Raw genomic sequence first — 19,157 nt, 5'->3', positions numbered from 1 at the left:
CAGCGGTGTCTGATTACTGTGGGGAGGTTACATGGAAACAGGTTCTTTTCCAAGACCTTTTTTTCCCAAGACAACTTTTTTTTCTGCTTGTCAATTTCCAAAGTAACTCTTAAATTGTTCTCTGGTTCCCAATCGAAACCACATTATAACCAGTTGGTATCAGCCTGCAGCCATGTCCGAGGACCCGGCACTGAGGGAAGTTCTGACATGGGTGGTGTGCACCACCTGCTGGTGATAGTCCTGTATCTTTTGGATGCTTGCTGAAGGTATGGCAGAGAAAACAAGAGAGGGAACACTGTTTTTCACAGCCAGTTCCAGATTCTTTGATCGATGAGGTGGAGAGAGAGCCTTCGCTCACAGGTCGCCCAACAGGTGCAAGGTCCCAGTAGGGATGCTGAACTGGGTCAATGCCGGGAAAGAAGGGCCCAGGACGTGGATGCAGTCCTCCCAGAAGGTTTAGTGGTCTCATAGGCATGGCTAAGGCTGATGATTCCACCACCAAAGCCCATCCTTTCTAGTATTGGCCTCACACCTTACCCCATGTATTACTCCTCCTTCCATCCACCACCAACATTCTCCACCAACCAGATCTCCTTAACACTCATATTCCCCACTGAACACTCACCATCAGATACAATACATTCCCCAATAAGCTGCCCTTCCATCTTGCAGTAGGAGGAGGAGAGGTTGCTGTCAATTACTGGAACAACAGCCACTGACTTTGCGGCCAGCAGCAAGGCAGGGTTCAGTGAGGATGAATACGGAGCCTGTACTGGAGTCGAAGGTCAGGAATATGTTTCCCTGCCTCCTCTTCCTTCCTCATCCTCTTGCTCCAGAGTTGACATTACAGGTTGATGACCCATCATCAGAACTGGCCAGTTCTGCAACAAACTGGAAAGGCTGGTTATCTGATATTGTTGAATTCATTGCTGAGTCCTGAAAGTCACAACGTACCCAGTCAGGAGACGAGGTGTTGTTTCTTGAACTTATGTTGGGCTTCATTGGCTGGTTCTGGTGAGAAGCCATTAACTTTGTTTTTCTTTCTCCTCAGCTGCTATCCGAACTGTTTTTATTATCATTTTACATTTTTTGGTATAAAATTTTACCTGCCTCCAGTCTATCTTTCTGCCAGTCTAGCTATGTCCTTCTGCAGTTTAACTACAATCCTCCTCACTTTACCATAAGTTTATGTCATCTGCCACACACCCATATCTAAGTCATTAATATACTGTAATCAAAATAATACTGACCTCTGGGGAACACCACTCTCTACCATCCTCCACTCTGAGAAACAACCATTTACTACCACTGCCTGCTTTCTGCCCTAAACCAATGTCCTGTCCATGCTGCATTTCATGGGCATTAACTTTGCTATCCAGCCAGTTGTGCAGGACTTTATGAAATGTCATCTGAAAGTAGACAATATCGACTGCATTCTCATCAGCCTCCTCTGTTACCCCATCGAAAAGGTTAATCAGGTTATTTCAATGCAATCTGTCTTGAGCAAGGCTCTCCTACCTCAACTCAAACCTCTCCAAGAGCCTACTAATGTTTTCCCAGATCACCATTTCGAAAAGCATCCCCACAGCTGAGGTTGAGCTGATGGCTTGTTGTAGCCGGGCAGATCCTTGCACGCCTCTTTGAACGTGGGTCTCACACCCGACCTTTTCCAGTGAGTCTAGGTAGAAAGAATCTTTCCGGGTTGTCTCCTCCCCTCTTTTTCCTCTACATCCTCTGGTCCTTTCTCTTCACTTCCCTGCTCTTGGTCTTCACAAGCTGGTGGCTAGAGTTCATTGCTGCAACCAGTGGATGTTTCTCTGTTCTGTGATTCTATCTGTGCCTGCAGCTTTCAGTGAGGGTATTCTTACTGAAACGCAGATGCCTCATGCATCGTTCATTACTGAGGTTCAGGTTGGAGACCTACTTCCTGAAAATCCTGGAAAATAGACACTGCTGCTTCCAAATTTGCTCCATAGAATTAGCTCTTTGGTGCCAAAGGTAAAGGAAGCAGACACAAGCTTGGTATTTAATTATCACTTACTTTAGCTCCTGGACGCCCAATTTCTCCAGGAAGCCCAACTGGGCCAGGAGGACCCTTAAGTAAATCAAAAAAGGTTACATAATTAGTATCTGTTCCGACCCAATCCTGATCTAGACCCATCCGAACATATGGGAACGTTCTGAGAGTGATCAGAGGAAAGTGCGCACAATCGCCCTCCCTTCCACCAGCTGACGGAGATTGCCTATAAATAGCACCACTACAGTGTGAGAGCCACTCAAAGCCAATTTAAGTTTAGCAGGAGGAGAAAATAAATTCTGCTCTAGGTTGGTTCAATAGTTGAGAGAGTGAAATCTCCATGTGAATAGTTCCTTTTCAGGGACAAGCTTTCTACGGACTTTTTCCAGCAAACTTAAAATTAGATGTCTGATTGGAATTATCACCTGAAGGATGTGATACACACCCTGGTCAAAAGCAGATAAGTAATATCTGATGCCCCAGAGTTTCACGTTACGAGCCAGATTTGAATCAAAGAGTGTCCGTTGGAGGGAGGGGAGAGGGAGAATACCCCTGCATGCTCTGATGCTGCGGGATCAGGGTGTTAAGTGCTACAGCCAATGAATGATCTACAGATGTTTAACACAGGAGCTCATGGAGACCAAACAGATTCACAGAAAGGTCGGGTTGCACGTAACAATCACTGTGAATGTCCATGTGAGATCCCACAACAACAAGCTTGAAGACAGCAAATTAATGACGGTTACATTGGTGTAAGGCTGAAGGGAATGGAGGTGGAGGGAGGGGATAGAGGTGGAGGGGATGGACGCGGAGAAGAGGATGGAGGAGGATGGGGTGGAGGAGGGAAATGGAGGTGAAGTTTGGAGATGTTCACATCACCTTTTCATACAGCGGAGTCCAGATCCGTGCCCAGTGCTTTAAGTGCAGCCAGAACACGGGGTGATACAAATTAAAATCACCTCTGATTACTTCTGAATTATGTGCCCCTTGAAATAAATGCTGTTACTGATTACTTTTCTACTCACTTTGTTGACTTGCTCTGCTCGATGCAACGATTTATCACCTGTATCCTTCAACCCATTTGCTCTTCTGTGTCATTCCGTTTCTTTTTATTTTTCAGGTGCAGGTTTAATTTTAACTAGTAAGGTGCATCAGCTACACCGTTGATGAAGGTGAGGTAACTTTTCCACAACTGCCCAATTTGCAAATGTTCGTGTTTCCTCGTTTTACGTTGCATTCTAACTCAGTGTTATCTTTACTTCATTCTCCACCCAGCCCCACCCTTGCTGGTTTGGTATCATCAATAGATTTTGGTATTGAGTTACCTGTTCCTAAGTACAAATCATTAACCTAAATTATGAATCACAATGGTCACGGCACTGTCCATTACGAAATATCACTTTCAATCTTCCTCCAATCTCAATAACCACCCTTTGTCCTTTCATCTGCTTTCCATATTTTGAACAATTTTCTGTCTACTCAGCGAGCTCAAATGCCCTAACGTTTCACAGGTGTGAATGACACAGAAAATTATCAAAGGCTACTTGAAAATGCAAGGATATGGTGTTTACTTGTGTGCTCCTGTTTATCTGTCAACTCACTCAAGAATGTTCATGATATTTAAGCAATGACAACCTCTTAGAATCTAAGCTACTTTCATTATCTTGCCAGGTCCTGATCTGCAAAGGGCTTTGCTTGCAGAAACAGTCTCCACCTGTTTCATGACCTATTACCTTATTATATGGAAATCAGGGCCCAGAGGACACAGGGCAGAAATGGCTACATCTGCAGTACATAGACTAACCAATACAACCGATGAATAAGTCCAGCAGAATTAAGTATCATTTTTATTCCTCTGTTTCTGCTCTTTCCCCAGTGAAATTCAAATTATTCCTTTTCAAGCTTAAATCCTATTGCAATCTGAAAGTTACAACTGAATCTACTTACACCCCCACCCATTTACAAACACAAAGAAACTGGGGAAAACAGACGTGTTAAATGCACGTTGCCTTGAGCCCTCCCCAATCAACATCGGTGAGATAAATTATAGGTTAGATCCCAACTAATATGGTCCGTTAGTGAGTACATTTATTAAACTTACAGCTGGTCCCCTGATTCCAGAACCCTGAAAATAAAGCAGATATAAAGTTGGTAAAATTAAAGACAAAATAATTGACAAAGTGTTTGATTGTCTTGTAAACTAGGCAAAAATACCAGGGTTGATGTAATCACAACTGTTGCAGACATAATGATTAAACTTACCGGTGGCCCAGGAGGTCCGGGTAAGCCCACCAGACCCTGTGAGAAGAAAGGAACAGAATTATTATCTGATGTTGCAGCAGGCTGAGAAGAGGCTGAACCACAGTCACTCTTTGCTCGAATCAAGGTTCACTGAGCTAGGTCCTGGACATTGTGCACTGGTGTAAAACAGCTGATAACCAGCTTTACTTCTCCCACAAAACTATTTTAATTACGTTTGTAATTAATAACTGAGGGGATGAAAAAGGTGCTGCTGCTTGATTTTTGCCCCCTATTACTCTACCGCACCAAGTTTAGACACCTGTGCCTACTTAAACACAATCTCACCCGCTCATAGCATCTTCAAAGAGTGCACTAATCCCATAGATTAATCTCCACACCTCGATAACTGTGTACCTGTGGGTGGGACAGGGGAAGGTGTATCACGGTGTCATGGTAAAATATGAATGGGTTACAATGGCAAGCTGTAACAAGAGTGGAGGTCACACAATGCAACATGTGACGTGGAGAGTGGCCTCATCATAAGACCAGCGATATTGCGAAGATTCCTGTTGGGGAACTAAAACAGGGAAGAACTTCACAGGGTAACCTACAATTCAGGGAGGGGTTTACGGTGTGACTTGTGGTGGGGCGGGGGGAATGGGGGGGAATCAAGGGAAAGGATCTCACAGACTGGATTGTGACACTTGGAAGAGTCTCACGGTGATACCCACATCATAGGGAGGGGTCACAAACTGTTACCTGTAACAAGAGGAGATCTGTAAGGTCAGGTGGACTGTAACAAGAGGACAGATTTTGTACCTGTTTCGTGAGGATGGGTCTCTCAGAGTCACTTGCAGCACAGGGACTGTCACTCACTGCTATCTGTATTTGTCTTCAGTGTAGGATTTTAATGAGAAGAAGGTGAGATTATTCATCGGTCAATGAAAACTCTTGCACCAATTACTCGCTGGTATCCGCACTAATTCTGTGTAATATCTTAGCTAAAGATCAGTGGTGTAGATGCTACAGGTGTCTCTACTGCAGAACAAGTGTGAAGAGCACACTCCAGTGCCACATGTCATCCAAGCTGGAAGACAGAGGAACCATCTGGAAGTGGTGATTGAGTCTCACCGAGCTAGGGTTTGAAGAAGCAGTAGACTGGCAGAGGGGGCGGTTGCTGGGAGACTCCCCTGGCCCCAGGATGTATCTTGTTCTCAGTGGAGAGGGGATGGGTGAAGAAAGAAGAACAGGCAAGTTGGAGTGTTCAGAGCTTCCAAGGAATGGAAGGAGTGTTGGTGAATGAGTCATGAAGTTCCTCTCACTGATTACTGATTGAATCGGACACGCAGAATTGGGGTTTTGTAATAGGAATGTTGATTAAAGCCTAATTAGAGTTGAACACGTGCCCCTCTCTGGGGAATGCAGTCAGGCCATTGCAAGGTCAATGCAGAGCTTAATGTTCCAACATGTTCAGAGATTCAGTATTAGCTTCACGCTGGGACTGCAAATCCATTAGTTATTAATTAGTCAGCCACAGAAAAGCTTCATTAATGCACTCTGATAATCCTTGGGTTACAGCTGTGGGTGACTTGGAGGATGAAGAAAAATAGCAAAGCTGTCTAATTAATTGGTCACAGAGATTCAGCTTTTTCCGAGAATTTTACAAATTGCTCCTTTCATCTCTTGCGCCATAAGGAGTAATTTTAAATATCAGAAAATTACTAAATTCAAAAAAATCAATGTCCTTTAACAAAAGCCCCTTTTTGTCCATTTGGGAATATTGTTGGATGTGTATGTACATAAAACAAAGTACTAGAATCACAAAACACTAAAGCCAGAATGTCTGTCATCTTTTTTGGACACCCGTATGAACTGCTCCAGTGTTCACGGAAGAACAGTCAGATCGTGTGGTTTACACTGAGCTGCATATTAGTGGTAGTCACATGGTCTGCTGCTGCAGTCCTTTTGAAGGGGCAAATCACCTGCCCTACCATTGTGGCACTAGTTCATCAGCTTTAGGACAAAGGGCACTTGAAATATTTGGATTGCTTCCCTGGTGTTTGGCTTTGAGCAAGAATAAAATTGAAATATTGTTTCACATTTCTTTAATTTTCAATGCAATAATCTGACTCCTTCTGTGATGTTTGTTGAGGGATTAGCCAGGACCATCAGTAAAGAACTCCTACTCTTCTTCAAATAGTACTTTGCAATCTTTTGCATCTTCCTAAAATACCCTCAATTTAACATCTCACTTGGGACTTTGTCTCCAAAGCTTCCTCCGTAATACAGTAAAGTAGGAGTCAAGATAAAGGATCGTGTTTGCAGTCAGCCTAACCATTGTCAGCTCATTGCTGACCTCAGTAAGTATACATCTACCAGTAAGACACTGCAGAAACCACTGGGAGAATTCTTAGTAATGAGGGCTTGCATGTTAATGAGGTGTATGGATGAGGGCAGTGCAGTGATGTGGTTTACATGGACTTCAAGCAAGGCTTTCAACAAGGTTCGACTTGGGAGACTGGTCCTAAAGGTTAGGACCCATGGGATCCAGGGCAAGTTGACAAATTGAATCCAAAATTGGCTTGGCAATAGAAGCAGAGGGTGATAGTAGAGTGTTGTGTGTGTGATTGAATGCCTGTGACTAGTGGTGTTCCACAAGGATCGGTGCTAAGACCCTTGCTGTTTGTAATATTCATTAATGATTTGGATGTGGATGGAGGAGGCATAATCAGTACATTCACAAATGGCATGGAAGCTTGTTGGAGTGATTTACAGGGTGGAGGGTAGACTCAGGCTACAGAGTCATATCTAAGCGTTGGTGAAACAGGCCAAGAAATGGCAGATGGGATGTAACCCAGATAAGTGTGATGCATTTTTGGAGTCAAATGAGGCGATGACATGAACCATGAATGGCAAGGTCATTGGGAGCATTGAGGAACAGAGGGACCTTAGTGTGCAGGTCCAAAGATCCTTGAAGGTGGCAATCGAGGTAGATAACATGGTTAAGAAGACATATGGGATGCTGGCATTCATTAGTCAGGGCAGTGAATACAAGAGCAGGGAGGTTATGCTCCAACTTTACAAAATATTTATCAGACCTCAGCTGGAGTACTGGATGTCCTTCTGGTCACAACACTATAGGAAGGATGTGACAGCACCAGTGAGGGTGCAGAGGAGATTCACTAGGGTGTTGCCTACGGTGGAGTGTTTTATTTATGAGGAGACTGGAGGGGCTGGGTTTGTTCTCCCTGGAGCGGAGGTTAAGAGGGGACATGACTGAGTATTTAAAATTATGAGGGGGTATAGATAGGGTAAACTGCAGGAAACTTTTTCCCATATCAGAAGTGGCTAAAACTAGAGGATGTAGATCAGGGTAAAGGGTAAGAGGTTTAGAGTGGATCTGAAGGGGACCTTTTTCTCCCAGAGACTGGTGAGTCCCTGGAACGCACTGTTTGAGAGAATGGTGGAAGCAAAGTCACTGACAGCATTTAAGAAGTGTCTCGATGAGCACTTGAATAGCCCAGGCATAGAGGGCCACGGGCCAAGTGCTGGAAGATGGAATCAATACAGATGGGTGCTCCCCGGTCAGTGGGGATGTGATGGGCCAAATGGCCTTTTCCTTGCTCTCTATCTCTATTAGACCATTCTGGACGTAGGGAATGATGTGGATCAACCAAACATTCTGTGCTCTGGTCACCACATTCACAGGACAGGTGTGAATGCCCCGGAAAGGGTGCACAGGAGATTTGTATGGACTGAAAAAATGTAGTATCATCAAAATCTGGAAAGGTGGGGATTGTTTCTTGTGCCTTCGTGGGAGGAGACTTAATTGAAGTGTATAAACTTATGGGAGGCCTAGATAGAATAAATAATTGGGACTTATTTTTCTGAGCAGAGTCAACAGAGGAGGAGGGGCAGAGGTTCAAGGTAATTGGTGAAAGGATTAGATGAGAAAAAAACTGTTTTTACACAGAGGGTGGTCACAGTCAAGAACTCTTAAGGGGCGGGGCAGGCAGAAACCCTCACCACATTTAAACAGTACTCAGTTGTGGAGGAAGAACCATGAGCTGCAGGGGTACAGAGCCAGTGCTGGGAGGGAGGAGAAAGCTGGGGAGATCTCTCCAATCCGCACAAAAGCATCCCCCTCGTAAAATTTCTACGATTCTATGAACTCAGTCCAAACAATGAGAACAAAAGTTCTGTCAGCCAGCTAATTCACACGCCTAGAAAAACTTTCAAACTTTTGAATCATTTTTAAACATTCAAAAACTTCAAAAATGAGAGTCATAACAAAGAATTAAACCTGAAAAAAACTTTTAAAATGTCTGAAACACTTCCACACACTTTTAAGCATATTTAAATGTTGTAAAATATAAATTCATATTCTAATTAGAGTTTTTGAAAAAAAATCCTTGGGAAGACTTAAAAGGAGAATTTTTTAAATAATTACCGAACTAGTTTTTTTAAATAACCAAACATATATCTGATGCCCTCACAGATGCCCCCTTCTATTCAAGTAGTGGGAAGAATATCCCTTCAACCTTTCAGAAGCTGGTGTGTTATTCTCTGCCAAGTGCAGGACACAGATGTGGACGCCCGAATTCCCTCCTCTGAGTTGAAATCCATGAGGAATCCAGTTGCGAGTTGCTGACAGCAGCTCTGGGATTTCCATTTTCTTGTATGCCTGCACAGAAGTCCCAGAGTTGCCAAGTGGTTTGTAGGGCAAAGGGTGTGAAAGATGAGTGTGGCTGCCATTAACTTGAGAATCCAGCCCAATGTGCTCACATCACCAGAGTACACCCTGAATGCATGATTCATCTCGGCAGTCAGGGTGCCATCAACTACCTACAACTGACACTGCAGGAACATTAACAGACTGATAGCAGAACAACTAAGCAAATAGACATTAATTTAGATTTAAAACTTTACTGTTTAATTTATTAAAAATCAATAAATCCTCCCCAGTACAGTGAATGGCTTGGAATCGGTTCCTGTGTCAGGAGACCTTGGCAGGCAGGAGCTCTTTGCACTGACTAGTAGGGACTGTGATACAACTAGATTTGGCTCAATGGACTAGCACCTTCCAACTCACAGCCATTCCCACTCCCCCCTACCCCCCCCCCCCCCCCCCCCCCACCCTCTCCCACTCCCTCTCTGCTCAGCCTGTAAATAACAGGCTGGGACTGAACAAAATATACAGTTCAGCCAGGCCTGCTCGGATTGGAATGGTGATGAATAACCCCTTTCAGACCTTGCCAACGGAAGTTCCTCAGGGTGTAAAATTCCTGCACTAACTGTAAGGTTAATGTGATTTTTAAACATAAACATTAGCCCTCTGTCTCAATGCCCATTTCATCTGCACAGGAAGACGATACATTCCATACTTAACTCAGGCTGTCTGGAAGTCCCCACTCAATGTTGACCCAACAGTCACATGTGGAATAGTTAACTGTATACCACAGTAGGCTCAGGACTGGCCCTGCCTTTCTGCTGCAGAACTCACCTTCACTTTCTCTCTATTTTTAGTTTATTCTCAATAGAGATTTTTATAACATTTTTATAAGCCTTTTGTCGTGATTCACTGGATTCTAGAGACGAGGGGGAGTCCAGCTCACTGGGGTCCAGGTTTCCAGTAGGAAACGTACTCCAGCTTTATTTTGACACTAGGCACTCGCAGAATTTATCACATCGGGTGTTAGAGGCAACATCTGCACCCACAACGGAATGTGGCTCTGCAGACAGAGGCAATTCACCCTTAGTGCAAAAGTATTTGCCAACAGTAACCCTTTACAGTTTCATCTTTAGCTTATGTGACTGAAATGAGAGAGTCACATCTCAGAGATACAGATCCTTAGTCAAACCCCAGCTGAAGTATTGCATTCACTTCAGTACTGGCACCAACATTCAGGGTGAACATTTTGCAGCAGAAAATTAGGTGAATTATACCAGATAATAAAGGATTACATTGCAAGGGCAGGTTTACCCTGAGAACACAAGGCTGTGGCACAATCTAACTGTGGTCTTTAATATGTCAGAAGATTTTGACACATTCTGTTGGGGAAATCCAGGACAAGGGGGCACCGTCTTAAATCTGTGTCAGCCCATTTAGGATGAAATCACAAAACACTTTTGCACAAACCATAGTGGAACTATATCCCCAACACGGTGTGGCAGTTGGAGTCAATCGGAGCTTTGAGGACAGAATTTGGTCTGTTTTTGTTGGAAGTGGGGTAAAGACAGATAAACGGGGAGAGATATAGATCAGTCCCAGTCCATTACGTTCTGCAGTCTAGAGGGGAGTATATACTGATGCTACCCTGGAGTTGCATTAAGACCAATGCTCTTTTAAAGATCTAGACTAGGTTACCTAGGTTACATAATTTCACTGTTAGAAGAAAGCTTCCACATTTTGGAAATTCAAATAAGAGCAGCAATGTAAACCACCCCTTACCTGTGCACAAATCTTTATGGTGGCAGGAAAACTTGAGATGCCAATAGAAAAACAACAAACCCTTCACTTTATAGCAAGTGGCAGAGAACACAAGTGCAAGGAACTCATGTTTTGTCAATTACTAGTTAGGTGTCACCCAGAGTAGTATCCAAATCTCGGTTCCACATTCAAGGTCCTGAAGAGGTTGCAGAGGAAATTTACCAGGTTGGAAAGAAGGATAAGGAGAGAGATTAAAGGATATGGGATTGTTCTCTTTAGATCTGAGAAAGATGAAGGAATATATATTGGAAGTGTTCAAAATTACGAGGTGATTTAATTGAGTACTGGTAGAAAATGATTCTGCTGGTGAGAGGTTTGATAACCATAGGACACAATTTAAGATAAATAGCAAAAGAAAGAGTGAGGAAGAGAACAATTTAATGCCATGTGGTTATTTTCCACAATGCCCTGCCTAAAAGGGCAGATTCTGTGATAACCTCCAAAAGGAAATTGGTTGACTATCTGAAAGGGAAAAATATTGAGCCCTCGTTGTATTATCACATCAGATGTAGAGCAACTTTCTCTCCACTCCCTTCATCACAATGGAGTTTGACTGTAGGATGATCCTTCAAAGAGCCAGCACAGGCAGTGTGGGACAAATGGCTTTCTACTGTGCTCTTTCAACAGATATATGATTCTACAAGTTCATTTAATGTCTGTGATTTGCCTTGTGGGAAGTTTTATGTGTGTACTTTGATGTTTACAGGTGACATCAGAAAGATGGTATTTAAGAATATGTAATGCATTGTATTCATAGCTGTGTTGAAGAAACAACTGCAGAGCATGATGTGAGACTAGATGTGCATGAAGCTTACCTGGAGAAGTGATGCACAGGAAACAGCACAAAGTGAACAGTTTTGATATTGAGACGATTAAGAGATTAAGTGAATTTATAATTGGTCAGATGTATAACAACTTGTATATGCCTTTATAAATAATTAATTTGTTGTACTGATTGCGTAATTTTATGTATGTAAATGGTTGATGGTGTGTTTGGGTTTACCACATACTTTAAAGGGAAGCAATATGGTGTATGTAAGTGTGAGAATACTTTTAAGAACTGAGTGTATCATGTTGTAATGACTTTTGGTCATTGTTGGACCAGACACTGCCGTTAGTTGAGAGTTGCTGCCTTCCATAATAGATCTTCTATATACTGCTTGATCTCTGCAAGCAGCAACACTGAAGAACCCACAGACACTGCACTTTCCATTCCTACTGAACAATGGGTTTGAACATAAACCACAGAGAATGAGGGATGATATTCAGCCCATTGAGGCATCATCCCATTTAACATGGAAACATCCTATAAAGTTGTCCGCCAGCCTGTTTCCGTCAAATATCATCTGACATTTCCAGTTTTATGGTGAATTTATTTTAATATTTTAATATGGTGGGAAGTTTCATGCTACTTCTCTCCGGCATAGTTTCCTTCCCCCCGAGCCTATGCAACTAGACAGGGTGGGATTCCAACACTGGAAAAAGAGCTATAGATGCAATGAGTTACCTGTGGACAGTGCTAGTGTGACACATTCATGCCACTGTCAAAGAGAAAAGAGGCTCTGTCGGAATAGGAGAAACCCCCAGAAGATTGACAACTAAAATTTGGAGAGAGTATTTTACATTGATGACAGAACCCCATAAAAGAGAGACAGACGGAGTTAAGGGAAGGGACAAAGCAGCCTCTTCCAGGCTCCTGACCAGCTCTATCCTAGGCACACCTCTTTAGTGGTAGTACCCAAGGTTAACAGGAGCAGGCCATTCAGACCTCATGCCTGTTCTGTTTCTATTCAGTTGGATCATGGCTGATCAGCAACAGGGCAGGAGATGGGGTGGGGAACAGCAGAGAGATGTAGACCGCCAATATTCTGTAAAGATGTTGATGAAGCACAAATGTGCATTGTGTGTGAGCTTAAAGTCCTGCGCACACAACTAACCTTGATTCATTCTGCCCATAACACGCCCAGATTTGATAGTCTTTTAACAGTGCTGAAGTCTTTCCTCCTCTCCGGTCTCACTTATATGAAGAGACCATTTTCCTCATGGCTTTCCTCTATTTGTAACCCTGAAAGTGTGAAGCAGCCTGTGGTCACCCTTCCTTCCATTCTATCCTTGGGGATGACACCAAGGGCCAGTGTCATAAGGACCCACTCCAGGGTGACATCACCCACCTAACCATAACCCCAGGAGCTTCTTGTTCTTTCACAGTCAGACTGGACAGAATCTCAAAAGATATTCACAAAAACTGTCAGTAGGTGTTAACATTACATCAAATGTTAATGGTTACCAAGTCTTCATGTGGCTTAGAGACACTGATATCTATCATTCTGCAATATCATTGAGGATACGACAAATCATGAAGTTGTATTCGTGCAGAACAACAAGGTGTCTTCTTTACAATCCTCCCCTCCTTCCCCTTTAACCTATGTTCCTGTTGTAGTGCATCAATGCCTGAGAAAGGCCATTGCTTCAACAGCTTGCATCAAGATATTTCAGATTTGCTTTCTCACAATAAAATACATGGTACTTACCTTGGGACCAGACCTTCCAGGAATTCCTGGCTCTCCCTTTGGACCTTCTAAACCCTACGAGACAGATAAAAGAAGATAAATGTTCTGCTACAACATTCAATTAATTGCATAGGTTTCAGAATATCGCCCTAAAGTATCTCTCACCCTGGCTCCCAGAACTCGCAACATCCCAATGATGTGTCTGAACATAAACTTTCCCCACACCCTGCTAGAATTCCAAGCTCTCCAGTCTGACATTCTTCTCATATCTCCCTTTGTTATTATTCCCACTACCCCAGTCAAGTATTCCCATATGGAGCACAGTGGTAAATTACTGGACCAGCAGCCAGAACTCTGGATCATTGATACAGAGATCAAAAGTTCAAATCCCACCCCCCCACCCCCGCCCCACCAAGGCAGCCGGGAAATTTAGAATGAAGTAACTGAGTGAAATTTACATTTTTTCTATTGATATTCTTCGTATTGGTAACCGTGATACTACCAGTTTGTTACAAAAACACATCTGGTTCACTAGCAGCCTTGAGGGAGGAAATCCACCATCCTCACACAGTTTGTATGTGACTCCAGACCAACTAGTGCGGTCGTCCCTTTACCTCTTTCTCAATTCAGGGACAATTAGGAGTGGACAATAAACACCAGCATCTCCAGCAATGTCCACATCCTGCAAGTGAGTAAATAATGGGAAAAAAACATATTGTCCAAAATTGCATTTTCTGCCATATAGGCTCCAAACCTGTGGTAAACAGAACTGGATTACCAGCTTTCTTTTGCATTCTCAAGAAACAGAGATTACTGTCCCCTAATTTTGGGCAGGTCTAAAATCAGATCTCAAGAACAAAACAGCAGCCTCCAGCCAGTTTACACAACCTAATGACCCACTGAAAGTGCTCTAACTGACCGATGAATGCTCTTTGCAATAATTGATCGTTTTGCACTAAAATGGACATTTTTTTATTTTAACAGCATTTTCTTGTAAAAATTGTGTATAATTTATGTTTAATTTATGTTTTTCTTGTGACTGCTGCTTACATGATGCCCGTGATGCTGCTGCAAGTACATTTTTCATTGCAATGTGCACACATGGACTTGTGCATCTAACAATAAACTCGACTTTGACTTTCGGGTTCAATCCTTACTGACTGGCATTAAATACTTGTGCTTGAGATGAGATCTGTGATCCTGTTCCATCATGATCATGGAACTAGGAACCAAGGCGTGTAATCTAAAAGTAGAGGGAGGAAATATGAACTAAAAAAAGGAAATGCTTTGGGTGCTGAACAGGTCAGGCAGCAACTGTGGAGAGAAGCAGAGTTAACGGGTCAAGCAGTTCGCTCTTGATCAAAACTCAGGTCATCAGCCTGAAACATTACCCCTGTTTCTCTCTTCACGGTTGTTCCCTGATCTGTTGAGAATTTCCAGCATTTCCTGTTTCATTCACATTAAAAGTGCATTCTAATACTATAAATCCACCTTAATTCTACATTCTGTGATTGGGTTCTCAACACAGTGCTCTGAAATGATTGAAAATCAGTTAATGGATTCATTGACAACTCCGGTAATCCTTCATGTTATTGGAAGGATTTCAGTGGCAGGAAACACTGGGATAACCTCCTTCCCTGACTTTTTAAGTTAATCTTTCAAAAGACAAAAGCAGCTCTCAGCTTCTGTGAACAGAAAGTGGGAACGTGGTAATGTAATAATGCAGCCTCCATGGTGTTTTCCAGGCTTAAAGCCATGCCTGTCTGTGTTGCCGATCCTTCCTATCCCATGATATCAGTTCAAGGTTCCCCTTCATAGGTGCTGGCTTCCTTCCTGCCACGTGAACACCAGTGAAAAGCATTGCTTCAGCAGAATGTTGTGATCAAATCAAACCCACTCATTTTCACTTGTATCAGAGGAAAGTCTTTCAAGTCACCTTTCTGTGTAGCCTTTTGAAATAGGGATTCAATTTGTCTGACTCCCCTGCTCCTTCGCCATGGCCCTGAATATATTTTGTTGAATCCAGAAGTGTATCCGACATGTCTGAATGGACTTCTAGATGTAGTCATGACTTAAATGGTTTCAGGGACCCAATACTCTCAAACTACCTCATTCTTAACTTCAGTACAGCACAATACACACATTGCCTCTCTGCAATACCTCATTACAACCTCACGCACTCCACAACTATCTTGACTACACTCCTCCCACCCTCCTTTATGTAAGGACTCCTCTCCATTCTCCCAGTTGCACAAACTCTGTTACATTTGTCCTGACGGCAACTCCTTCAACACCAGTACTTCTGAGATGTCTTCCTATTTTCTAACCCTCCACCATGGTTGATAGGATTCTCAACTGCAACTCTATTTCCCACCCTTCTCACATGATGGCATCACCAGGCACTTCCCCCTTTCCAACATTCTGAAGGAACTGTGCCCTCCACGGCTCCCAGGTTCACTTTTCCAATTACACCAACAACCACTCCCCTTCTCACTGCATCTTCCCATTGCAACTACAGGGGGTGAAACACCTGCCCTATTTCCAGTCCCACCATTCAGGACCCAAACTGCCTTCCAGGTGAAACAGTGATTCAGTTGTACTTCTTCCAATCAAAGCTCATGGCATGGTCTCCTCTGCAATGGAAAACCAGATGCTGATTGGGGAAGCACTTTGCTGAACATCTCCATCCAGGTGATCCTGAGTTTCCACTCGTCACTTTAACTCTCTATCCCAATCCCACTTTGACTTTTCGTGTTGTTCCAACAAAGCCCAAAATAAACTGGAGGGTCAACACCCCATCTTCCAACTTGACTCATTGCAACCCTCAGGACTCAACACTGAATTCATCTTCAGATAACCAGCCTTTTCAGTTTGTATCAGAAGTGGCCAGTCCTGATCAAAGGTCATCAACCTGCTTTTCTCTTCCCACAGATGCTGCCAGCCTGATGAATTGCCCCTGTTTAATTTTAGATTTCCAGCATTAGCAGTGTTTTGGTTCTCCATTGTTTTGCATCGCACAGCTCCAGAATTTGTTTTTTATACCCTTTCTCTCACCTTATCCACTTTCATTCATCTCCTTCTGATTACGTCTCCTCCAGAGAGAACGTCTGTGACTAATAAGCTTTCATTATCCTCTCCCAGCCAGCACCACCTCCACTTATATCATCCAGTCTCTCTTTCCACCCTATCACAGATATTCTTTTGTTATTCTCCACCCATCCCCCTTCCCTGCAATGTAAAACACACTAACTTTTTGCGCTGATGAAAGGTCATCAATCTGAAACCTTAATTCTATTTTCCTTGCCATAGACACTGCCTGACCTGCTGAGTCTTTCCTGCACTCTGCTTTTATTTCACTGTTTGTCAATGTAGTAAATATCACATGGAATGTAATGAGGCACAATCCCAGTTTCACCAGCAAAAATCTGGAAGATGAACACTGCTGCATCAGTGACTATGGCTACAGGCCTCTGAAGTACTAAGTGAAAGGCTGTATTCAGTGCCCAGCTTGCCATGAACTGCTGGTGGCTGCAAAAAGGGTGTTGACTATCGTAACATTTTCCATGAAGACCTCCAGCATCAAAAAGATCCAAATCCATCTCCAATCACTTGTGCAAAGCTACAAGTTCACACCAATGCCAGATGTAAGAAGCACAGTGACATGGTGTCAGTCCAGAACAGGCACACAACAGCACCAAACTTATTGATACTTTCAATTTACCACATCCAAAGGTCCTTTCTCATTGGCACATGAGAATGCACACCACATATCACTGTTATTTGTACAGGAAGTGCAGTGTGCACAGTGTAGGTTGTCATTCCCAGTACAGTGGGGACATTTTTCGGGTTCTCAGTACATTGGATGTATACTGTGGAGTACACAGAGGTACACAATTCAGATTCTCATTCTCAATATATGAATCATATACAGTTCAGATTGTTGTACACTGAGTGCACACAGCTTCATTTCCCAGTCCACTGGGCATTGACAATTCTGATTCCGAAATATTGGACATGCATATCCTTGTTATGTTGGATGTACACACTGTCGGCTTGCAGCTTATTAGATGTACACACCGTGGGCTCGCAGCTCATTGGATGTACACACTGTGGGCCTGCAGCTTATTGGATGTACACATTTTAGACTTGCAGCTCATTGGATGTACATATTTTAGACGCAGCTTGTTTGATGTACACATTGTGGGCCTGCAGCTTATTGGACGTACACACAGTGGGCTTGCAGTTCATTGGATGAAAACAGTGCAGTTTGTTGGTACTTGGTGAATAGAACAGTGCAGGTTTGCAGCCCACTGGATACATACAATGCATATTTTCATTCCCGGTACATCGGTAGACAGATTCAGATTTCCAGAACAGTGTACACAGTGGAGGTTTTCAGTTCATTGAATTTACACAGTGCAGTTCTCAGTTTTTGAGGAATATACACTGTGGTTTCTCAGCTCCTTCGATGTACACATTTGGAGATCCTTGGTACATGGGCTGCACAAGGTTTATGTTCTCTGCTCACTGGATTCTCCACTTCCAGGATGTGTAAAGTATAGGTTCTCATTACATGGAATATATACAGTCTCAGTTTATCAGATGTACACAGCACAGGGTGTACACAGTTCAGGTCTCACTACGTGGAGTTTACACAGTACTTGCTCTCAGCTCACTGGGTGTACAGAGTTTATTTTCTCAGTATATGAAGCAGACACAATGCAGGTTCTCAGTCAATGCACAGTGCAGGTTGTCAGTTCACTGGATGTTCACAGTGCAGGTTCACAGTGCATGGAGTGTACACAGGGTCTTTCTCAATGGCTGTGCACACTGTAAGATTCCCAATACATGGGGTGTACACATGTAGGCTCTCAAGTCATTAGATGAATGTAGATCCGACTTCTATCTCAAACATAGCAATATCTGCAGAATAAATCCTCCAGCATTGCATACAGGGATATAAAGCTTTTGGCAAAATTGTAAAACAGACTGAATTTATAATCCAGGACATGGGACTCTCTCCGTGTTCCAGCACATACCCCAACTCTGGTGTCTTCAAAAGAACAAGACCAAGGGCAAAGACTGAAATACATGAGATATTTATGATGTCTGACCCACCCCCTTCAGGGCCATTCACAACTGCAGCCACCCCCACCAGAAACATCTGCAACAGCACTCTTCAAACGTACTTACATCATATCCTGGGTCACCTTCAGGTCCATCTGGTCCAGGGGCACCCATTTCCCCTTTGGGCCCCTAAATGCAGGGAAAATTGACATCCCTGTTAGCGTTTTTTAAAAAAAATAGACACATGATAATTGTCTTTCTCCAGAGATGCAGATTGTAGGTGAATGAAGGAGAGTCACTTACTGGTGGTCCAGGAGGGCCAACGGGCCCAGGTTCCCCCTGGAGAGACAGAAACGACACTCAGGTATCACCACAGCACACAACAGTGAGGTAACTCAAACACTCTTCAACCAGAAATTGCTACCGTCGGGCGGGAGGTACACACCGCCAGGTTCAGGAACAGCTACTTCCCCAGGTTCTTGAACCGACCCTGCACAATCCTAACCCTACCTCAGCAACGGAACACTAAGGGCCACCTCTCGCACTACCTTGGATTTGTGGGGTTTTGTTATTGCATTAATGTCTACAGCCTTTTCTCTTGTGTAACTTAAGTATAATTTAGGTTCTGTGTGTTGTCTGTACCTACGTGCCTGTGATGCTGCTGCAAGCAAGTTTCTCGTTGTACCTGTACCTCACCGTACATGACAATAAACTCGACTCGACTTGACGGTCTCGGGCGTTCCAGCAGTCACTCGGAGACGCAAAAGTTCGAGGCGAGTTCAGTTAGCATTCGGAAGCAGGTTTTAACTCGTGTTCACACTCACTTGTTCAC

The 19,157-nt window shown here is 43.4% G+C and overlaps 1 protein-coding gene across 2 annotated transcripts in view; it reads right to left on the bottom strand.

Annotated features, from left to right (window-relative positions):
* col9a2 (procollagen, type IX, alpha 2) overlaps positions 1 to 19,157 on the bottom strand; it is a 90,507-nt gene that overhangs the window by 69,749 nt on the left and 1,601 nt on the right. For both annotated transcript variants that reach the window (XM_052036278.1, XM_052036279.1), the window contains exons 3-8: positions 18,629 to 18,664; positions 18,452 to 18,514; positions 13,280 to 13,333; positions 4,280 to 4,315; positions 4,119 to 4,142; positions 2,042 to 2,095 (exon numbers count right to left, since the gene is read on the bottom strand). In XM_052036278.1, coding sequence (XP_051892238.1) covers positions 2,042 to 2,095; positions 4,119 to 4,142; positions 4,280 to 4,315; positions 13,280 to 13,333; positions 18,452 to 18,514; positions 18,629 to 18,664 — 267 coding nt within the window. The remainder of the gene's footprint in view (positions 1 to 2,041; positions 2,096 to 4,118; positions 4,143 to 4,279; positions 4,316 to 13,279; positions 13,334 to 18,451; positions 18,515 to 18,628; positions 18,665 to 19,157) is intronic.

Source organism: Pristis pectinata, chromosome 22 (genome assembly GCF_009764475.1).
Source record: "Pristis pectinata isolate sPriPec2 chromosome 22, sPriPec2.1.pri, whole genome shotgun sequence".
Taxonomy (NCBI): domain Eukaryota; kingdom Metazoa; phylum Chordata; class Chondrichthyes; order Rhinopristiformes; family Pristidae; genus Pristis; species Pristis pectinata.
Note: the sequence above shows the minus strand (reverse complement) of the source record. Positions and strands in the feature narration are given on the sequence as shown.